Source organism: Nyctibius grandis, chromosome 15 (genome assembly GCF_013368605.1).
Source record: "Nyctibius grandis isolate bNycGra1 chromosome 15, bNycGra1.pri, whole genome shotgun sequence".
In the NCBI taxonomy this organism is placed as follows: domain Eukaryota; kingdom Metazoa; phylum Chordata; class Aves; order Nyctibiiformes; family Nyctibiidae; genus Nyctibius; species Nyctibius grandis.
Genome location: NC_090672.1, coordinates 8,875,733 through 8,900,101, shown reverse-complemented (window position 1 = coordinate 8,900,101; position 24,369 = coordinate 8,875,733). Strand labels below are relative to the sequence as shown.

At 38.5% G+C, this 24,369-nt stretch overlaps 1 protein-coding gene across 2 annotated transcripts in view; it reads right to left on the bottom strand.

The window, feature by feature from the left end:
• ANKFN1 (ankyrin repeat and fibronectin type III domain containing 1) overlaps window positions 1-24,369 on the bottom strand; it is a 63,424-nt gene that overhangs the window by 2,557 nt on the left and 36,498 nt on the right. Inside the window, exons 8-16 of one of the 2 annotated variants that reach the window (XM_068413480.1) lie at window positions 19,342-19,441; window positions 18,036-18,168; window positions 17,315-17,431; window positions 13,381-13,596; window positions 11,079-11,245; window positions 9,493-9,643; window positions 7,547-7,715; window positions 4,259-4,425; window positions 389-608 (exon numbers count right to left, since the gene is read on the bottom strand). In XM_068413480.1, the coding sequence (XP_068269581.1) occupies window positions 389-608; window positions 4,259-4,425; window positions 7,547-7,715; window positions 9,493-9,643; window positions 11,079-11,245; window positions 13,381-13,596; window positions 17,315-17,431; window positions 18,036-18,168; window positions 19,342-19,441 (1,440 nt within the window). Of the gene's footprint in view, window positions 1-388; window positions 609-4,258; window positions 4,426-7,523; window positions 7,716-9,492; window positions 9,644-11,078; window positions 11,246-13,380; window positions 13,597-17,314; window positions 17,432-18,035; window positions 18,169-19,341; window positions 19,442-24,369 lie in introns of those variants that run through there. The other variant, XM_068413481.1, reaches the window with a different exon arrangement.

Below are 24,369 nucleotides of genomic sequence, written 5' to 3'. Positions count from 1 at the left end.
CATATATTAATAGCAGATTGTTGGTGCAGACAATGGACGAAGTAGCCAGCTTTCACTAAGGATGGATTTTACTAATTGTGGACATCGTGGACAAGTCAGTGATAGCACTTGTCTCTTCTAACCTGTTCATTAAATGATCTGGAACAGCGAGGTGACAGAGTTGGCTGATGATAAACGATTATTCTGAGTAGCTGAAAACAAAAGATGATTGTAGATTGTAGAAGGATCTCAGGATATTGAGTGGCAAATGATTGGTAAAATGATTGCTAAAGTACCTTGGCAGGCATGAGAAAAAATTTACTCCTTTTATAAAAAGACATACAAGCACTGTTATAATTAAAAGTGAGTTCAAAGATTTAGCTTGATGAACAAAGAAAAATTCTCTTACCACTCACAGCTTTTCTCCTCTGGATTCTAGCCTCAGGTGAAGGAGGAGGTGAAGGAAGACAGTCTAGATGTGAAGAGGTTGAACTGATTTTCTTTTGAGAGTGTTCTTCTGAAAGATCCAAAAGCTTCTGTATGGGTAAGCCTGCTGCTGGCTGCTTGTATCTTGCATACTGCAGTGCTTCTGTGATCCATCTCATTTCCCTCCAGATCTCATCAATTTGCTGTAGAGAAAAGAACAGTGAAAAAGTTAAGTCTGTGTATTAATTTTACCTAAGTGTGTACCTTCTTCAAGTGCCCAAGTAGGTGTGTAGTCACTGCCAACAGAGAGAAGCAGGATTCCTTGACAGGACACTTCAGATTTAGGTGGTCTGAATTGACTTTGGTTAGGTGCTTGTTCTCTTCCACCACTGCAGAGGCTGTTTGGGACCACCAGACTCTCAAATTATGTACCTCAGTTAAGAACCTGTAGTCAGGAGGGGTGAATCCAGGCCTAAACTCTTGACATGGAAAGAAAATGAAAATTGTCTTTTGATGGCATAAAAAATTTGGTCAACTTTGTAGCACACTTGAAAGTTGGTTTCATTCCGTACTGGAATGAAAGCAAGACTTCTTGAGCATCCCAGCAAACCCAGGATTATGTTCAGAAGCAGAGTGCTCAGATCAAACCTGTTTTTTAACAGAAGAAGAATATCACAGAATCGCAGAATCACAGACTGGTTGGGGTTGGAAGGGACCTCTGGAGATCATCTAGTCCAACCCCCTGCCAAAGCAGGTTCACCCAGAGCATGTTGTACAGGGTCATGTTCAGGTGGTTTTTGAGTATCTCCAGGGAAGGAAAATCCACAACCTCTCTGGGCAGCCTGTTCCAGTGCTCTGTCACCCTCAAAGTAAGGAGGTTTTTCCTCATATTTAGATGGAACTTCCTGTGTTTCAGTTTGTGCTTGTTGCCTCTTGTCCTGTTGCTGGGCATCACTGAGAAGAATCTGGCCCCATACACATGTGTGTATATACATACGTGTGGAAGAATATATGTACATGGAAGGTTGAAGCACAGCTATGAGCCAAACTGCAGGTTTCTCCCTTATCATCATTTTGGTCTGCATGCATTTTAATAGTATAAATCTATACTAAGACAGTTCTAACACATGCCTGTTGATGGCAATAAGAGACAAGTGCCTAAATCAATAGCAGGATATAGCTTTAAGTATCTATGTAGAGAGGAAAGATGCTGTTTAATGTGGGTCTTGAGAGTCTTTTGATAATTGAACACTTTTAACATCTTCAAGCAATTCAAGATCTTTGATGACTGAGCAAATGTTGCTGCAACCAGCAAATGACAGTAGCTGTGAGTATAATATCCTTCTGCTGCAGTATTCTTTCTAGAACTTCCCTTGTACTTCTCTGCCTACAGAAGATTCTGCATTTAAACAAGTGAGCCTTCATATTAATATTGCAGGGTTTAAGGGAAACTGCTTTGCAGTTACACAAGCTGCATTCTGCAGAATGAGAGCCCTGGGTCAGTAAATGGATAGACAAAAGTGAGTGGTACTTTGTGCAGTGAGTATTATAATAGGGAAGTAACAGAGGGATCGGTGAAAAGGAAACTGCAGACTGATGTATTCTAAGATGAGTTCTCCAGCACATACTCGTAGCTGGAGATACTTCTTCACAAAATGCGCATTCAAAGTGTGAAATTTATTGCCAAACGATACTGTAGATGCCAGATTAGGTAGGGTAGTTCTTGATGAGCCATGTTGGAGACAGGATAGCCGGATAGATGGATCTTTGCTTTGACCTAGTATAGCCATTTTTATGTAAAGGTGAAATCCCGACTCCAATGATGTCAGTGCAAGCCTTGCCACTGAGTTAATTTGAGCTAAGAATATACACTGATAAGAATAGCAAATGGTTCAAAGATTAATTCATAATCCTACACTATTTCAAGACTTCAGTGTAGCTCCATGAAGAGAATGCCAGTTAGCAAACGTCTCACCTATTTGATTTGGGAGATTTTATATTTCCTTTCTGTGATCCTCCCTCAACCCCAAACAAAAACCATACTGCATGCAGTTTAATAAAATGCAAATCCTGTTGGTTTTCTCCCTGATGCCATTCTGCAGTGTCTCCTGGGATAAAGGACCAGTCATTTTAATGAACTGTGGTTCTTTTACAATTTAGGGATGATTGAAGCATTACACTATATAAATTACAGCTTAACTTCAGTTTTAGTTTCAGTGTCTGTAGATTTCTTTTCTTGCTGTGTAACATTCTGGTAAAGACTCCAAGTACCTTATCTGCTGGTTGTTTCTTTTTTTTGAATTTTTACTTTTCAGTTGCCCTCTGACTCCTTTTCAGAACTGCATTTATATAGACTCCCTTGCTCTTTACAATGTTTGGTTTGTGTAGTGACTTCAACACTGTCTTAGATCTAGGATCACACAAATGCTCTTGCGGTTTTGTGGTCACCACTGAAGATTGCGGTATGTGGTGGGCTGAGATATTTTTGCCAATAGGTGGAATACAGCTGGTTTTCATTTGAGAGGAAACCTGACAAGGCTAATACACTGTCACAATAATTCAGCACAAAACACTGAAGATTAAAATGTTCTCCCATATTTTCCCAGCATATATATGTGACTCAAACACTTTGGAGAAGCAGAACACAGAACTGTCTATACAGTGCATGCGTATTAATATACATATACTTATTTTTGATGTGAAAGATAAAATTTTTCCAAATTCTCCTGCATGCTGGGAAAAAGCTAGATTTTCTGAATGTGAGAATGGGAATATGAGACGGAAGGAGAGGACTGAGTGGTGAAAGTACAATGGAACATTCCTCTCTGTCCCCCTGCATGTTGCTGAAATCTCCGAAGTGGACAAGGCAAAGGGGATCAGAATTGAGAGCAAAGAGGAACAGAAATATTATCATCTTGTTCATAATTATGGAGGGCTAATCTTATTATCAATGGGAAAAATGGTTGTCTTGGCCCCTATTCCAATAGAAGGTTGCTTGAATATTAAGAATATAGAGCTGTAAACTGATCTGAACCTCACTTGTAGAAAGACATATCAACCATGTCCATAGATGCACTCTGCAAAGGTCATGAGTTTTATCTATAAATAACCAATTGCCAAAATGGATTGCAAAAGGACAGGCCTTGCTACGCTGCACAATGGGGTGTAGCTTGAAGATCCCGGAGTTGAGTAGGTAAAGTCCTGATCTGGGAACAGTACAGGAAAATCAGTGTGAGAGACAGAGAATAAGCAAGATGATGATAGACAAGTATGATAACATTTGTGATCCTTCTGCATTGGGAGACTGAAGCAGTATCACTTCATGGTGCTGAACAGACCTACAGATGCTTTTGGGGCTAGCTTGCCATCTTAAATGCAGAGCTACTTTCTTCACTGTGATATTGTTGATGAATATAGTCTCCACAACCTAGTCTGAATTTTCATTTTAATTTTTTTAATTGCCAACTTTAATTTCACCAACTATGGTGAAAAATATCCTCAATTCACAGAGACAGAGAAAAACTATTACACAAATGAATGCCCAAGCATGGTACTAGCTTACCTCAGGTTAGATGGGAGTGAGTTTTACAAGCAGACCGACACATTTCTTTATAACAGTCTAGTATAGCTGTCATTTGATTTTACCCGTAAAAATCCTTGTATAAAAGCAACAACTAAGGAAATCATGTTCTGGGTTTGAATTTCATAAAAACAGAACTGCACTTTTGATACAACTGCTCTTTTTATGATGTCTGCGAATAATTCTCCATTTAGATTTCAAATTACAGCCCCATGCAATTTTTAAGAAATCCACCTTAAAATCTCCTTGGAATAGTCAGAAACAGACTATTACCTGTATGTAGTCTATAACTTGCTGGTGTCTTTGTTTGGCTGCAGCGACTTCACTGTCTGAAATTGCTTCCCTTAGGGATTGCTGGGTTTTCAGGGAATCCAGCTCTATGACAGCAGAAAGGCGGCAATACAGGCTTATAAATTTTTCCTTGTAACAGCAAAAATGAACTGTGAAAAGACCAAGTGCAAAGGAAACACTGTTATATTCTGGTTATGAAATATGAAGTCCTTAGCTTTCAGAACACAAATTTTATTAAATGTAATTACTAACTCTGGATGGGTTACTTTAAGCTAGAAACAAATAATACTGGCTCTAATTCTCCTCTCATTTACACACTGGATTTATTCTGTAGCTTCACCGATTCAAAAAGAGTAATTTCTAATTTATATCTAAGTGAGGGGATAATTGGGTCCTTAGTATGCAACTCCAGAGGCTATTCTGCCCTTGATAGCTTTAATGACAAAGGCTGTTTCTGAGGCTTTTGTAGCTCATCATTTAATTTTCAAGAAAGCAGTGACATGACTGAAAAATGGAACTAATATTTTATTTTTTTTTAATGGAGTGTTTCAGAAAGAATTATTTTGAACAATGATAACTTTCTCTTGGGCTAGGCTAGCTTAAATCAGTAACTTAAATCTAAATGACTCAGCAGTAAAAGCATTTCATTTGAGGGAGAACAAGTTTTCAGAAATGCTTCCCCATGCATTGGTGCTTCAATAAATGGAAGCATTTGTTATAGCAGCATCTTGTTATAGCAGCAAATGCCAGTTGGCTTTTTACTGCTGGATTGTGGCATGGTATTTTTCAGGGTGTTTCAAGTGTAAATTGCATATATTCTTCTTATCATAAATACTAAAAAAGAAATAGAAACAGTGTCACATGTCTACTTACCCCTTGCAAAAAACATAAGAATAATTGAGAAGAAATTCTCAAACTAAGAAATCCAATCACAGAAACATCATTAGCATAACAATAAAGGTCTAATCTGAACATAGAAACCCCAGAAAAAAAAAAGTGAAAGAAAGAATTCTACCTTCTGGTTTCTCTGTGATGCCTAGATATTGCAGGGATCTAGTCTGAATAGTGTGTGGTCTTACAGTATATATGCCATATGTGGTGGACTCTTGAGTGAATTACAGCCGCGGTTTCAGCTTCAGTGCTGAAGTTTCTAGCCTTTGTGGTTTTAAGTCAGACCCTTTAATGTTACTTTAACAAATGTTACTTCAACATAGTCTTTTGTGGTTATGCAATTATATAGTTGGTAGCCACCAGCTAATGGGGAATGGAAGCTTCTAATATTTGAGATGTGAATCACATTCACTTTATAGAACATCAGGGATACATATATAAATAAGTCATATAGAAATGTCATCTGCCTTTGGCCAGATGATTGCATACTTAAAAAAACCCCTCTAAAGTAAAATTCAGCTTTCCATACTGTTTTCACCATGAACTGCTTTCCCACGGCAGCAACACTACTAAACAGACGTCTGCACCCAGAACGCCATTTGAGAGATTACTCTGTTGCATGTTTATCTGCACCACATCATCCCATTCAGTCTATCGCTTTATCAACCTGATGCAAACTATGTTCCAGAAGTGAGAATGACTCCTGCCCCCGGCCTGTGTACTGCATAATGAGAGTTAAACAGTCTGCAAAACCTCTAGTGCAGAGATTCGTTTTACCAGAGATGAATATGCTTCATGCATTAATTTGCACAGTGAATGCAGCAGTCACCTCTCATGGGGAGAAGTGATACGCTCAATACAGAGTCTAACAGTAGACTTCAGGGTTGTGTGTCAAGAACATAGTAAGTCTGGCTTTAGGGCACTACAGCCATGGCCATATGACCCAAAGCACTGAACAAACTCTTCTAGTTCAATTACGTTAGTTTTCTTTTGAAGGGGTAACTTTTCCTTGGCAGACTACACCAGCTCATGTATTGTCTGTCTGTACCACTCATAATTTTATAGCAGCTCAGCTGTCATCTGTCCTCCCACAACCAGCATCAAAACCCAAAGTTGTCACAGGCACCACTTTGTGTGCTCTGGCTGATGTGGCATAAACACAGTCATATATTCCTGCCTGATCCAAATGAAATTTGTGTTGCTGGGTGATGGTAGGTTACAGATCCATTGTGACTGCAGAAACATAGTCTTGGTAAGACCCTCCATTAACATCTAAGCGTTGTTCTCCTACATTAGTGACTCAGCACTTAGCAATGATATATAGGAAATAGGATCGTGCTGGTAATGGTGTCACATAAACACCTGACAGAGATATCACTGAGGGGACAGCTGCCACTAGAGACCTATTCTGTAGTGGTTCCTTGTGTAGTGACTCCATCAGCTTTGGCCCATATCTTTCTTTTCTCCAAGGCAGAGGAAAGAAAGATATCCAGTTCTAGAGGCCAGAAGGAAACAGAGGAGACTAATGTGTAAGGCTCAGCAGTCCCCGTACTTATAATATTCTTTCTCAAAAGAACTCTTAAGTCTTTATGAGCTGCTTTTATCTGGAACCTTTCTTTTCTCTGTGGACCAAAGAAGAAATGAGAAACAGAGAATCTTGAAGCTAAAACATCTTATGCCTTCTGTGAGACAGCTGGAAAACTCTGTTTTGGGGAATTCTTACCCAGTCAGCAACGCAGTGGAACAAGAGGGCTGAATCTGCTGCCGCACAGGATGTGCTCCCCAAAGAAATAGATTCAAGTCCAGTGCTTTGGCATTTTTCACAACAGGCTTTTCCTGCACGACAGCAATAGGACTGAGTCTCCTGCATTTTTCCAGGAATCAGAAGGAAAAAGATGACTCTTGCGGGAAACTGCACTCAGACCTTTCACAAAATTGTGGGGGAGTCAGACCACGAGTAGGACTGTCTGCAATCAGGAACTGCAAAAATTCTCCTCCACAAAACTGATGATTATTCTTGTTACAATTTAGAGAGAGGGTTTTTTGCGTGTCCTTTCACACTCCAACGTTGCTATGTTATGTGTAATTTTTTGGTTCTGTTTTTTAAAGAACATCATCTTCCAAATAAGCTTACAGACACAGACTGGATAACTGTGGGCTTTGCTCTATGCTTTGCATTTCAATAACGATTGCTACAGTATATGCTTTAACTGCTCTGCTCTCTCTATAACTTGTACACAGTTATAGGTAGTGTTGTTGCCAAAGCCATCATGTGATTTATTGACTCTCCACTGGGACAAGGGGGAAAACAGATACAACTTTGTGATTTTATTATAAGGAGACTGGGTTAATATTTCTAGGTGAAGCAAGCTACTATACCGAGTTCAAACATCTGAAGAGGGAGGTTAAGAAATCCTGAGTGTGGGGTGTAAGGATTATTCTGTCCTGGGGCAGTGCAGACGTCGTCTGAGGCGGGGAGCAGGAGAAGAAAGGAGACATTGTGACCCAGTTCCAACACCTCCTGTGTATACAGACGGAAGTGCTTAGCCTGTAGAGGGACACGCGCAGGGGAAGAAATAGGAGAGAATTACAACATGGCACTTATATAAACAACACCCCAAATGATATAAAACATTAAAGAAAATTTGCACAACATCAAGCTCGGAATTTTTATAAAACATAAATATTTGGGGGGGGGGGCTAAATGTGGGTTCATGTCACTACATAAAATAAAGATTTAAAGCTGCAATGTTCCACATTAAAACAACACACACAGGCACAACCCCCCTGAAAACAACATTTATGTTTCTTATTAGGCAGAAAATGATCACATGCCATGTGCTTTTCAAGATTATGATTGCATAATTATGTGAAAACATGAAAATGGATTCAATTAAAAACCTTTAAGATTCAATTTAGGGTTGGTTAAGAGAAATATGCAGCTCTCCCTCAACACAGCACTGAAAAGGTTTAACAAGTGCTGCAGCAAGAGAAAATGGCACACACAGAACTTGGCCTGAGGCTGCTGTAGGGCTGCTGTGTGCAGCACTGCATTTTACCCTGGGTATGCACCAGTGTCACTGTCCGTGATTACGTTTACCACAAAACCAATAAAAATACATAAATTAATCTGTTGAATTAAAAATTCAATTCATTAACACAGAACTTTGGTCCTGAGTCATCAAAACATTTACAACTGTGTTTAACTGCAAGGTCATGTTTATGTCTATCTCTCATGCACAATAGATGAGCGTAAATGCTTGGCTGAACTGCAGCCTTAGGAACATATTGCACATTGATTTAAATATTTTAGTCCTTAGCTCAAAAAAAAGAAACGCACAAAAGCTGTAACCTTCAAAATACACTAGCACAGAGACCTGTACAGAGCCCTATTGAATTAGAGGGACTGACCACAAGGCAGCACACCATCTGTCTTAATTTTGGATTTACTTGAGTCTTACTTGGCTCTTCCCAGGCTAGAAGGTGCAGCACTGATGGATTCCTTTTTAAAAGCAAAGCCTAAACCTTTCAAATCAAGAAATGTAGAACCAGATTAATTTATTTTAAGACCACATCTTTCTAGCTGCACAAACAGACCTTGAAATGAATATAAAGAAGATTTACTTCTACTTTAAGCCCTCTTTACCCTTGTAGACCAAAATAAAACAGAATTCATGTAAACAAGAAACAAACTCCTTAGCTTATTTTTTCATGGATCTTTCACATCATAGATTATCCTCCCTGACTTTATTTATTCACATATGCATTTCTTGTACTTAATGTAAAGCCAGAAGCCAGATACCTCTCCTCACCCACAGCAATCTGGAGGTCTGGAACTGTGTGTTTTAGAAGTGCTATGTTTATCTGTGTGTAAAAGAATAGCAAAACGCTGTATCTTCAGCAGGCCTTTCATACACCCTCACTATTACCTCCAAAGGAACAGTCAGTTGCCCTGCTTGCCTGGAAAAATACCTATTTTTCTTTGCCAGCTGGGTAAAGGTGCTCACAACTACTAGTTTTGTGCAAAAGTTCTTAGTTGCACCTGCCTGAAGTTGCACAAATATGCTAACAGATGCAAAAATAGGAGCTAGTTGAAAATTTGTCTCTTAATCCTTATATGTTCAAATATCCAGGAAAATAACTGTTTTATTGAACATGTTCCTCCCCTACACACTTAGAATAATAGAATACAAATCTTCTCTGCTTTTCTTTTCTTGCAACCGTAACATTTAATCCCTACTTGCAAGTTACACAGTTTGTAGCTTTTAGTTGTGTTCTTAAGAATCAGTTTTTAAAAAGGTGATAAATACCACAAAGGAAAATACCTGATGCAGAGGTAGATTGATCTGTTTAAGGAGAGCTTTCACTGCCATCTGGAGCTCATACAAGAACAATTGAGTAGGGCAGTCTGAAGTATGATCCATACTTTCCACAGATTCGGAGCCAGAAAGTGTTTGGATCCATTCCCACTCATCTCTGTATGTTGAGTCAAGTTAAAATTAGAAATATAACAAAAGTTCAGTGCACAAGCAGGAATTCAGTGTATGTGCATTTGGGATCTGTTGATAGTTTAATCCTCATATAACAAAACATTCTAAACTTGTGCAATCTTGATTGTTTGTGGTTAAAAATCTAACTTTGAAAAGTTTAATTTTTCTAGCACATGTACGTCAGGCTGAACATTCCTTGCAAACCTCTGAAAGTCCAACTGCCTTTGAAATATTTCACTAAGGCTTCTCACTCCAGGTTTTCTTTTTCACATACTTCATTCCCTATCTACCACAATCTTTTAAAAAGCATGCATTGGAAATGACAACAGTGGCAATTAGCAGGAAGTTTAATTTCTGTGAGAGACTCTCTTGTACTCACTGGAGTCAAAGAACTTCATGGTTTGCTCAACATATATCCATTTTAGACCTGATAAACATGGGAATCATCTTTCTGGATCAAATCCTTAATTCACCCTGCCCAGTATTCAGTCTGAAAAAGCAGCCAGTGCCAAACATTCGAGAAAAAAAAAAGTACAGGAAACCCCACTACAAGACAAGTAATAGATGTGGTACAATTTGCTCCTAAATAAAGATCTGACCTTAAACTTCAAGAGTCAGAGATTGTTATAAACTCTGAAGCACTACGCTTTATATTCCTTCCAAAAATTTTTGTTAGTATTAACTGTTACATTCTGGATATCCTTGTTATCCGTATAGATATCCAGTTCCTTTTTCCTCATGCAAAATTATCAGCTGGTTGCTGAAATGATATGGGATTTAAAAGCTCCAGAAAAAAGCCAGTAAAATGTGTTGCCCACTAGGCAAGGACTAGGCAGTACAAATAAGTGCACTTGCCCAACAGGTAAGGGAAGTCATGAACAAAGGGGAAAATGGCTTTCCCAGAGCGCAGCAGTCCAATGGCTGATAGCATTAGTCTGAATATGCGTTTTCAATTGCTGTATGTTTGCTGTGGATTAGAGGGAAAACCCAAATATTACACAAGAGAATACACAGAAAAAATCACCAACACCCCATGGTCAGTGAAAATCAATAGAAAGGGTGACATTGAATTCACTGGAGGCTGAATCAGGGCTGCAGGCTGTGATCTTCCTAACAGATATAGGGAAGATCATTACCACTGTGCAGAATTTGAGTGACCACAGAATACTATCTTTAGAAACCGATGGGCTCATAGATTTGTGTTCTGGATAGGCCTTCAGATTGCTGGAAACAAACAGGTGCTCCTGTTTAGGTCAGCGGTGATCTCTGTGATGGTACACACCTGAGCCAGACTTTGCTGGCGCCTACAATTTTGCAATGGGAAAATTGCCTTAGCATTTAAATTGGATCAGTTGTTTCAGACTTAAATCAAATGTTCTTTCTCTACATATGTATGTGTAATTATGTATATGTTCACTTACTTGGAGACATTGCTGTTGTCTCGGATTTTAACATGACACAGGACATTAGGCAACTTCTGCAACACAAGCACTTTGATTTGATCCACAGAACTGCAGAGTTTAAGGTAACCCAGATACAAGCCGGGAGGGAGGCGTTGCTGACTTCGTTTGTGATAGGAAAGTATGTCCTATTTCAAGAGAAACAGTCCTACGTAAAAATCTCATTTTTTTTCCACATAAGTGGAAGAGTTTGGGATCACAAAGCAACAAATGTTTTTACAGCTATCTTTTTGTTTCAACAGTGTTCCCAATTCATAAAACATTTAAGCGCATGCTTAAGCATATAAATAATCTCTGGTAGCTTGGCTGCACTTGGACAACTTTTTGCTTAAAGCCATACACAGGTTCTCTAAGCTCTCCATGTCATGCAGGAATTGGCTCTAAAAAACTGAGGTTTCAATCTTCTACAACTGTATATTTAAACTAGCTTAAATAACACCCACCTCTGCGCTCCTGTGTCATTGCAGCAGTGAGCTGGGTCAGGGAACTGATTCAGCTGAAAAACAACTCAGGAAGAGGCACAGTCATTTTTCAGCCAGAGCAGTTCCCTGGTTCGTGATCGGTGCATAGCTACACAGATGGAGCAGAGCAGCACTGGGAAAAAGCTATCACCTGGGGAAGGTGGGAGAGAGGGGCTGCATAAGCCACTACTGTCACCAAAGAAATGCATGTAGAGTCACAGCCTACATCTCTCAAAAACCTGTTCTGTATCACCTGCTGTCAACAGGAAGATGTCTATAAGCATGGGGGGTGGTGGTTTGCAAAATTTAATTAATGGCTGTGTCTTCTGAACAAATATCTTCATCAACAAATGGAGCTTAGAAGGAATTAATAATGATGGCATATTTGCTGAAGCCAGGAGACGTTTTTAAGGCTATGTATAGCAGTCCCCCAAAACTACCCTAAAAATGATGTCTGCTGCCATCCTGAGAAATCTGTGCTTCTGCAGTGGGTGAGGATTAAGACACCTGGCCTTATGCCTTTATTCTTGGAACCATCAAATTATCTGCCAGTGCTATGCTTGGCTCTGACCAATGCAATTAGACCCTCATTTTCACAGGCACTTCATGAACAAAATACCCATTCGATGATTAAACAAGTAATAGAAGAAAGGGTGGGCATTAGATAGGAATGTGTAAACCATTAGGGGAACATTTTTTCCACCAGGATCTCTGTGGAAATCTGATCAGGCTCGTATTTTGGGTTTCCTAATATAAAACTTTTGCCCAGATTGACATTTTTCTACACCTTTAACACATTTTAATACATTAAATCTAACATAGATCAGGTAAGTTTTATTGTCTTTTGGAAATTTTTTAACGTTCCTAAAACCTGGTAATGTATATTTTGATTGCCTGTCAGTTTCCGGTACGAAAAGCACAGTCTGCCCAAGAAAGTGCCTCTAATTCAAAAATTAACCACAGCAGTCGTTGTCTAGTTGAGGGTGCTAAAGAAGGGCCTAAGACAATGATTTATCTTGTAGTATTTTGGGTAATGACGCAACTGAGTTTTGGAGAGATTGGCTACTGACGTTTTGTGAGAAAAAGGTTGCTGTTACCTACAGAAATTGCGTATTAATCTCTATGTGAACTATCTAAGTTTAATTTGAGTTTACAGATACCCTGATTCTTGAAAGGCTGAAAACCCATGGCTCTTAATGATGTTAACTGAACTGACTATGCAAAGCAACTTCTAAGATCAATCCTTACCTTGGTATTTTTCTAATAGTGAAGTCTAGGGGCAAGTTATGCAGAAATTAAAGGAGGGTTATGCAGTAAAGAATTCTTTAGCAACTATACCAGGCTCCAAGGAACTCTGAACCCCACAGAACAAGTTTATTAAGTAGAACAGTAAAGTTTTAAACCTAGATTTAGTGTTCAATGTTGGATGGAAAAATTTTGTGGAGTGTAGAAATTGTGCCTGTATAGGTGCTTAAGAACATCCCAGAGAATTTTAAAGGTTTTTATATCCCTTGCTACAGAATTCTATAGCATAGTTTCCCAAAACTGATAGAAACTGTACTATTCTCTGCTAGGACTTTGAAGTAATTTCTTTAGAATCCATGGATATTTTACATATTAAGGATCTGATCCCAGACCCACTGGAAGTAATATAAGTCTTTGCTTTCAATGGGAGCCTTGCCATTAATTTTATTGGGCACTGGATTAAGGCCTAAAATTCTACAAGACTCTTCCAAAAATCAGGTCTCTGGCACAGGCTTTACAAAAGCAAATAACATACAGTAAGAGAAGCAAAGCACTACCTGGATTGTTATAAGCAGGATGTCTAATGCTGTTGGCTCCTCTGGAGTTGAAAGGGATTTCCTCTGGCTTTGTAGTTTGGATACCTGCATCCATTTGCCATTAAAAAATGAATAAAGACTCTCCACTTCCCTTACAGTAACTATCAGCATATTGCCATGTCGATCCTTGATTGGCTCATAAAAAACTCTGCCTAAGTTGTGAGTTCCCAGCAAATTCTAGAAAACAAGCAAATTATACAACAAAAGTTATTTATTGCATATCAGGAGAGTGGTATTTTTGAAACTTAACTTTGTGCTCACTGACATCAGTCCTATTGACTTCAATAAAAACTAGACCCTAGGTCTAGTTTTCCCTAGGTTGCGTTTGTGTGTTGAATTGTGGATCCTCTGATGTATTTGGTCCAGCAGTGTTTAGTCCAACATTTACTGGAGAACACGAGAAAGGCTATTATGACCTAATGCCTTTGTAAAAGGCAACACTGCAAAGTAATTCACTTATTTGGACAGAACTTCCAATTTCTGCCCAGTCACATAAAGACAAAGGATGCAATTTTCAAAAGCACTCAGTGTTGGTCTAGTGGTGATTCCTTTGGTATCAATGAAACCCTTCTGATTTGAACTTACTGAAGAGCTAGGTGCTTATCTTAACCTCCCTATAACCAAATGTCAGAGATGATACAAAATTCTTCCTCTATCCCCAAATCATTCATATTGGACACTTCAAATGTTTTCTGTTAGGGTCATTAACTATAATCTCCATTTTCTGTTCTCTGTTTTAAAATTGTTCAGATTATTTTCAGCAACAAAAGCAAGAGGTCCTCAGATCTGTGTTGAATGTAAATAATTCTGGAGCTAAACGGTGGGATGTGTTTGTGAAGGAACACAGAGGAATTTGAAGAGACACGGACCCTTTACCTTTTACTTCACATACCAAGAATGTGCTAGACAAAACCGGCAGAAACTAACAAACTACCAGGGCAAAGCTCTCCAGGAAAATATGTGAGGATTAAAGAAAAGTAATTTTAAAAGACTCCACATAAAATACATATTTTGGTCAAAATCCCTTTCCTCACATAGCAAGGCATCTGCTTATAGGTGCAAACACACTCAATCCAGTGACCAGCCACTGAATAGATTCCCAGATGTCTCAAAGAAAAATGCCGAACATTTAAAATATGCTCATTACCTTGCGACTTTTCAAGAGGTCTACAGTAAGCTGGATAGGGATGGGGGCAGTTTAAAATGAAAACTTGAATTCACAATGTAGCGTGTTGTATGTTTAGGGAAGTGCTGTGCATTAACTTAATGACATTGTAAACTGATAGATTATCCTGAATTTATTTATCTGTACTTAGAAGGCAATATTTACTTATAAACTGTATTATTAAATTGTTTATAAACTCGAGGTAGTCAGCACAGTGGCTGCCCTTTATGTGGCATAACTTAGCTATTTTAGCTTTATTCATCCCTCTCCAGGGCACACTGTTGATGTCTATATAGAACCTCCCTTCTTCTTTTTTTTAACCGTTCTGCCTTTTGAGGTTAGCCTCCATAACTGATTAACACTGGGTGTCTTGAGTACACATTTTGTATTAACCCATGTGTCCACAGGTGGGACAAATCATTGCAGGTAGATGTTAGCCATCTAGTTGTCATATTAATCACTGCAACATATGAATGTGCCTACATGAAAACAGTTCTTTACTGTCACTGACTCTATATTCTGGATGGCATTGCAGCACAGAGAATGGGGGTACCTGCTAATGTGAGTATGTGACTAATTCATATACTAAAAATTTTTGTGTCTGCTTAGCTTGGCACCCCATCACCTGTGTTGTGTTTGCTTTAGTTGTCTAGTGGTAACAACAGGCAAAATCACAGTCCCTGTTGTCTCTGAATCTACTGATCTAGTCCCTTAGCAGCTGTGTTGTCACTGATCTTTTCCATTCTGTCCTAAATTCCTGCGGAGTCAGTCTGTTAACTGCCTCAATAAAACGTATTCAACTGTATAAATTTTATTGCGATCCTTCCATTGGTGGATCCCATTAGGCCACACACGATTAGAGGCTGGCAGATCAATGACAGTCCCCATGTTCATCAGGGGACCAAGCTAACAGAACAAACACTAAGGACAATAAATTTGCCAGAAATTTAACAGAGCAATATACCACACGGACACATTTGCTGTATCTCTGTGCTTCAAGCTCTGCTCCTAACATCTCTACTAGCAAATAGTAACACAATGTACTAGGAATCTCAGTCATCTCGAAGTGCGGTCCATGCATACTAGCAATGCTCTGTTAAAGGCAATCTGCACAGGGGAATGAAACTGAGCTAGCCAAAGGAATACGTGCTACCTAAGCTGAGCTAACCACACCAGAGGGAACATTCAGCAGATATAGTTAAAACTTTCTCTAGTGATAGCTCAAAGGACTGACAAGCAGCTGCTGCTTAACACAGGTGGTCCTCCAATAAAGGTAGGGCAGACTGGCATTCCACATATTTCAGGATACTTTGGGGAAATCACTCAAGACAGGTGGTTGCCCAGGAAGGCTACTCTCCTGTACAGCGTGCTTTGCCAAAAGATATAGAACACCCCCTGCGTGGATATTCTTAATAATGGCCACAAAGTATCTGGCTCTCGTAGCTGCTATAAAACCCAGCTTATTGCATTGACTGGCAATAACAAGAGGGATGGCTGTGTGGCTGATACATGAGCCAAGCAATATGAAGATCTTCATTAATTCCATGACTGTACCATAGACTTTTCTGGGAAGCTTTGGTGACTTCATTCAAACAAAACGTAGGAGAAAGTGAGGCCTGGATATACTTTTTTGTAAGAATCATGCATACAACTTTTTGAAAATGTATTTTCCCACAAAAGTAAATATTTTATGAAAGTGTCTGCCTTCCAGCTAGAGATTTCATGTTACCATGAAACCCATTCTTCAAAAGCTTTACAATAAAAGTCAAAATGTTCTGCTGGAGAAAGTGTAATTACTATTTGCATAACAAATAGTGGACTGAAACACAGAAGGGTTAAGCGGCCTGTTCAGTACCACTCAGGCTGTATCTGTAGCAGAGGTTGGAACGCAACCATCCTGAGAGTCACTGCTATTCTTTAACAACATGATATGAATAGTTCATGCAGTGCTGCTGTCCCTACCGCTGTGCTGAGAGGTCAGCATAAGATCTATGCACCACTTAATCTCTCTTAGTCTCTGTTTTTAAGGGTCTAAATAGGTCTCTGACTGGTTCTCTGCACAAAGGTACATTTCACCTTAAAAATTTTGGCAGCTCGATTAAGAACTTAATGAAAGATTCATTTTTATTTTCCCGCTGACCATCCACAACAGCATACCCATCCTGTTTGTCAAACAGTGTAGCTCTGCCCTAGAAGCTGTACTTGAGCAGTTTGTAAGCCATGAGTGAATCAAGAGTACTATTCTGGCAACTTCAGCAGTCTAGTTGTCCTTGCTGTTGGGGACAGAAGCTGCCTACTGCTGCAGGTTCCCATAGAGCACAAGGGAGTGCTAAATCTTACCCAGAATTTAAAAGCTTCATTAATATATTAATAATGAATACATCTTCTAAGAGACTTTTGAGCAGCAAATATTAGGATTATAACTCTTGAACTCCCAATCTGCAAACCCACAGGTTTATCTGTGGTCATTATTTACTAGTTCGTATCTGTTTGTTTCTTCATCTGCCACTATTGTTCCTTTCCTTTCTTTTTCCTACTTTTTACTTTTAATGTAAGTCCTTCCTTCCAGCTGGCAAGAGAGGCTCAGTAGCTCATTTCATTGTCGATGATAATGCTGCTCCAAAGAAAAGACCAGTGGGGAGTGGTGAACCATAGGACAGCTGGCAGAACTATCCCTTAGAGATCAGAAAGTCACTAAGTTAATAGCTAGAAATATGCAATGTGACCAACCTGTAGCTGTGCTGCTGCTGAAAGCATCTTTTGCCTGGCTTGAAGTGCTGTTGATGAGGACACGGATATAGACATATTCTGCCTTAGCCATCTGATATCATCCCACAGGCAAGACAACTGCAAAAACATATCCAGTTCAATCAGTTTTTATTCTCAGCATTTACAAAAGCAGAAATGAAACTAAAAGCATTTTGTACTTGGAAAAATCAGTAGATATTGCTTATTTTGAGCTTCTGAGGATGGCAATGAGTTGCGTAGATAAATACGAAACAGATATTGAACCAGACACAGAAGTTGTTCTGTAAACATCATGCACCTATTTCAATTGCTTTTTGGACTATTGTGTAAAATTGATTTACTGTTCTTTGGGGTATAAAAAATAGTGTGAAGATATTTTGAATGATGGCATAACCATAAGACCAACTTTAAAACTTCAGTTATTTCTTCAGGCTCTTCCTCTAAGTGTTCATAAAACATTTATGTACCCCAGTAGCAATCATTTATGTAAGATCATACATTTAAAAGAGCTAATTGTGCCACTGTCAGCGACCAGTCAGAATTTTACCCATATAAATGGTTTGTGAAAACTGCATTTTAACATGAGTTAAATAATTTAGCTTTTTAATGACATCATTTCATATATTCAGAATGATGAGCTAAGGCCTATGCACTGCTAGCAACAAATTTGTAGAAGCAATATATGAAATTAGGCTCCCATTACCTTTGTGAACCACAGGAAATCCTGCATAACTGAACTACTGTGAGAGTCATCAATTTCTACAATTGGGATTTGATCTTCATTGGTTACTAATAAATTGTCTTTGTAAAAAAATATGACAGATAAGTAGAGTCCCCTAAAGAAAGAAGGAAACATTGTCAAACACTTTTCATGTCTATTCACATCCATGCCAAATTGTAGTCAAAGAATCATAGACGTTAAGTTCTGAGGAGACAAATTGAATCATCTGCTCATAACTTCTGTGTTATATAGATCATGCAACTTCAGCCAGTGAATTCTGAAACATATTTGGGAAGCTTATCCCTTTAGATGATGTGAGACTACAGGAATCTAAGAAATTATGAATCTGTGCAACCACTGACATCAGTTTTAGTAAAAATTTTGTCAGAGTAAACAGTACACAATGGAGGCTTTATGCCCTTTAGAAATCAGAACTTTACCAAAACTTTTTATCATTAATGGGCTTAGTTCTGCCGTCGATTACTTCAGAGTAAATCTGAAGTAACTCAATTGAAATCAGGTGGGTTATTATGGATTTACATTAGTGTAATTGAGTGTAATTTGGCCAGCATATCTGCAAAACTGTTTATAGAGATCATTCCTTTCAATATTTACCCTTGCAATTAGTTACATACGTTAAGTAGTTGCCCTAGGGAATTTAAAGACTCTGGAGAGCTCTTCTGAAAGAATCAAACTCTTATCAAAACACAAAGAAGAAAAAGCAAACTGAACACTCCTGGCAATGAAAGAAGAAATAATCCAGCATAAGCAACTTCGGTTTGCTAAAACAGATTATCAAGTCTGAGGGTTGTTTGGGTCACACTGGGTTGCAAACCCAGCTAAAGATGTTAGAGAATTCTAGATGTGTTGCTTGTTGCCAATGGACTATTAAAACATGTTATCTGAGCCCTGCATTTTATATTATGAATGAAATAAATACCACAGTTTCATTACTGAGCAGCAACAGAGGTACTGCTTCCAAAATACCTCAGTAACTGCACTTTGTGTTTGCACAGAATATTTCACTCCATTACAATTCAAATCCATTCCCAACAGTAACAATGAAAAGATTCAATTGATTTCAGTAGGGACTGGAGCATTATTTTCCTATCAATCAGCTGCACCAGCCTTGCTTGTATGTGATTTTATCAGGTTCATTCTGATTGATTGCTGTTTCATTGGTAGTAGAATCTTCACAGATATTTCTAAGGTGCTTTTCACTATTACATAAGAGCAACAACTGCTAGCTAAAATTCAGAATGTTTGGGAGATAAAGTGAATGACAAACCGTTTCAGAGTCTTCACAAACTTGTTCGATGAATGGAAAAGGTGCTTCAGGCTTCTGGAAACGGATTGCTTGCGACCAGCATTCTGTAATCTAGAACTTTCTAAAATGAAAAATAAAAAGCAAACCAAAGCCAGCACTTAAATTTCAGTTGGTATCTCATAAAGAACCTTTGTCTCTTGAACTGCAAAACTAAATTTCAGTCAGTGCCCACTATATTTCTTTCAAAAGACCACATTTAGAAATATGCTCAAATACAACCTTTTGCTTATATTTTCATTATCTTAGTGATATGTGACAGCAAACAATTTCCTTACTTGCAGCAAACCCAGACTTGGTAAAAATGTCTTGCTCTTAGGCAAAGTATAGCTTGAACCACTACTACGTACTCGTAATGTTCAGAATGGATATGGATTTGCAAGTGGTCTCAAAAACCCGAGAAGAGAATCAAACCATCAGTCAACATTTTAGGGTATTGCAATTCCTCAGTTTCTGAGCATATATAGTTTAAGCTTCTATGAACTGAATAACTCGTGCCCTGGCAATTACTAACATCACAGCATGACCAGTCTAACCTAAGTAAAAGCTTTAATGAAACAACTATATTGACCCTCATCTTTCTCTGTATCACATTAAATGCATGTGCTTTTGTTTGGACTTTTTTTCCCCAGTCACAACAATTTCCACTCACCTGTGTTGCTTCAGAGCTTTCACAGTTACATTTGCTCCCTAGTAATCTGGAATCCAAGGAAGAGGTGTTTAACTTATTTGTTCTCTTCATGTCAAAGCTGAGACCTGCTGCGTGCCTGCAAGGATCTCTGGACCTGCTCTCTCAATGGAAGAATTTTATAAATTCAAATATTTGCCCAATATTATAAAAAATGTGGTTAAATTTTTATACATAGTATTCTTTTTCACTTTCATGAATTTGACTTAATGTCTTTCCTTCTCTTATGCATGGCCCGAGTTTCCTTGTAAGCCAAAGAAAAATCTTCCAGTGGGAACTGAAACTCTCAAGCTCTGTGAAAGAGCAGTGTCCACCTGTCTACCTGTCAGCAGATTTCAGAGGGTATGCCAACAGATGGCAGTCAGGAACATGCAGGATTGTATAACGCATCATGTATGGTCAGTTGTTATTGTCCACATATGGCATTTAAAAGGAACGGGCACTTAAAACTGTTTGAGTTTTTTTTGCATTGTCTTTTGCAATGTCCCTCCCGTTTAATGCTGTTGTAAGAGAAACAGCAGAAACATTGAATTTAAAAAAAGAATTATTTTTTCAGGTATTTACTGTGATCTGAAAAGACAGACAAAAAAAAAAATGTAACTGTGAAACTACATCTCAGTTTTCCAGGATCTGACTGTTTATTTGGATGAAGCATGGATACCCATCCAGACTGAAGCGTGAAACAGTTTGAGGGACACCCTTCTCCAGTGGGGCAAAAATATGACTCATGAAGAACTATTTGCTGAAATCTATTAATCAATCTGCTTAGGTGTTTTCAGAGTAACATGTTTCCCGCTTACCTCCAATGCAAAATAAGAGGTGTCTATCCGTGTCTCCCTAGTGAGTTCTAAGTTTGAACATTTAAAGAACATCTAAATTTGCTCTTGTCAAAACCCCATCTGTGGAAGTGCTCAACATATTTTTAAATGATGAATAAATTTGCACTGTAATTTGCACATTGAAAACCACAGAAAGAAGACACATTGTTAGCAATAATTACCACTCTGCTGAACAGCAAGTACAAAGAGAACAAGGTTCTATTGGGGGTGAAATCATACAATTCAGATGTATGAGACTTATTAGATCATCAAATCCATTGTCTTTCCAGTGCAAACTTGTTCTCCATGGCATTATTCTCCAATGAGCTTTTCAGTTTAGTTTTAACAGACTCATCCAAATCCATGACTGCTGCTTTGATGCGACTGATCTTTCTTTTCCTTTTAAAAAAACTCATTTGTTTTTCTATCCATATCTCCTCCTGTAATTTTTATTTTACTGTGGCCATTTTTCAGTATATCACAGTAATGTAAACCAAATGGCACATGAAAACTCTTATCCTGCTGTTTCCTTTTTCCAAGATTAAGACCAATTTAGGAATATAAATTTCATTCTAATTATGCAATTTTTATTTTCTTCTCTATTAAGGATGGAGGGAATGGAGGAGGAAATTGCTGAAGGCAAAGCAACATAATTCTGTATAAAACACCAAGAGACTGCAGCGTTAAAATAAGAGGGCACATTACAAGTGAAATATATGTTATTGGGCTATTCAGTGGTTTGGGTTTAGTCCACAGCTTTGCAGAAGCCAACAGCAAAAGAAATAACGTAAAACTAGATGGAGACTGTAAACTTTCCTACATTGGTATTTGCTTTTGCTTTGCAGTATAGTGTGTCTAGAAGCCAAAAAACATGGAGCTGAGATTAGAGGATAATTTGGATCTACAGGAAATGAAACTTTGTCTGTTATTTAATTAACTCATAAATAACACAGAGTAACCTTTATAGAAAAGCACCAGTAACAACAAAATAAGTTTGTATTAATAAATGATACAGTAATAGAGCTGTGAGCTCTTTTAATAGAAGCTCAGGAGCGAACAAACAGTGGCTGAGATTAGAGAATTTCCAGTGATTAGGCAATTAACTACAAAGGTAGCTTTACAACATTAGCAGTTTTTATCTTTTCAGGTAGGATATATAAATGTTTCTTTGCAGTTCACTTAAATACAAGAGACACTTAAAAAGCAACATAAGTCAGTTGTGGAAGAGTAAGAACAAAGTTGCATACCCAGGCTGCTAGTATGCATCTGGGGTCTCTGCTCTAGAGGAATGTCTGTTATGCCGTGCCGTTTCTCCGAGGAGGAAGATCATCTGGAATTCTTTGTCCTATCACTAGACAAGTGGGTGCCTCTCCTCAAGTGGGGCAGATGTGGAGTAAATGGAATTACCTCAGTGCAAAATTATCTGAGATCTTAGCCCCACAAATCAGACAGCCTGTGGAACAGCTAAATATCATTTAGAGTGACCCTGAATAAGGAAGCAAATTAGCACAAGATGGGCTGGATCCCACTGAAATCCTAGTGGAGGGCATAAAATGGGGTTTAGAGTTTTCACTAACTGTGTAACCTTATGAAAATACATCAAATAGCTGGAAACTTCCAGACAAATTCCAACTCAATTTAAAGCTGCACATTTTTAGCAGTGCAGACAACTGACACTGGGATAATGTGCATGGAGATGTAATTTCACGCAGAAGTTAAAGGCATAAGTAGTGGCCAGACACCTCAATAGCTTGAGACCATGATAGATTCTGTATTACCTCACCTCAAGGTGGGATGCCTTTCAAAAGAAAATTCTGAATCTCATGAAGAAGCTATTGGCATGACAGTCATATTACTGGGTGGTATATTTTGGATTACAAAGTCAGGCTCCACAGCTGAATTGTAACTTCTTGAATTCCCTATCTGAACTTTTCAGTCTACGGCTTGCAAGCCTGCTTTTGTATATTTTCACAAATAATTGTAATCTAAACATTTTAAATGCCCTGTGGAATCAGAGATCCTCCTCTTTGTTAAATGCAATAAAACTATGCTCTCTGCTTGTGAATCAAATTACAATTAGAACATTTTTATTTCACCTCTCACTTGTCTAGTAAAATACATTTCAACCAAATTTCAGGAAGAAAATATCTGGTAAGTATTTACTGAAGGGTCGTGTTCCTGTCTTAATGAAGCATCACACAATTACTTAATCCACTCAGAATTGTTTAGAAAGAGTGATCTACAAGAAAAAAAATACTTAAAAAATACATTTGAAGTGTTGCCAGGACATACAATTGTAGTAACTCAGTTATGATAGTCTGTAGCATGGTATTATGAAGACAAATGGATGACTGTTGTTCATAATCATCAGGGTTTTCCAGAAGATTAAACATATGAAAGCAAAGCTTCCTAAGTAATTCCCTAGGAGATTTCATCATATCACAGAGCAGGTTCAAAAGCAACAGCTGATCTAATTCCAAAAGCTCTTAAACTCACTGTACATTCCGATGTATTCTTCCTGGTATTTTTGTAAGCTTGTTTTCTTCAGACCCTGAAATGCAAAGCATACGGCAAAAGCAGGCTGCAGTGCAAAGCCTGAATGAACAGACTTGGGCAAGAGATCTGCGTGGAATCTGGGCAGTTTCACCCTCCCAGGTGACACTAGAGCACTAGCACACAGCCTTGCTCTCCTAGCTCCTCTGCATTCTGAGGCTTTTGCCTATGTTATCCAAGGAATCTCAGACCTTTTAGATCGATTACCCTCAGTTTTTTCCACCTCTGTTGCACTTCTCCTCCACTCTCCTTCAGCCAGCCTGAGCAGCATGAGTGTGATATCCCACAGAGGAATCACTTAGTGAAAAGCCAAGGTGCCAAGACCCCAGGTTTGAGTCCTCTCTCTGTTTCACCTAACTTTAATTCATGCAGAGCTTGATTCTGCTCTCATTTATAAACCACAGCAAAGCAGTGGTTGTAAGCAGGTTCAAGGATACTCGACAAACAATGTCCAGCTATTTACTGACATCTCTAAAACAAATGAGGAAAACAGAGGTTACAATATTAACGTATAATCAAAGAAGAGTGTGGTAAAGAGAAACATGGTAAAGAATGGATAAAAGCCTGGGCAGGTCCTCAGCTTATGTGTAACAGCATATCCATGCTGACTTCTATCCATGTTAGCTGAATCATGCTAATTTACACTAATTAAGAATCTAGCTCAGGCCTTGTATTATATGAAGTGAAAGCCATTATTTGGGCTTTTCAGTCATATACAGGAGCTTATCTCAGATCCTTGATCAATATCCTCAGATTTCACAGAGGCTGATAAATACCAGAATCAAATTTCAAAGTCAAAGTGATGTCATAGTTCTTACTTTTTCTGCAAACTCTATGTCTTGATTCTTTCCCAAATTACTGAAATACAAGGTGTTGACATCAGTCATATATTTAAGGCAAGTTCCAAAGGCTCTCCTGTTATGTTACAATCCT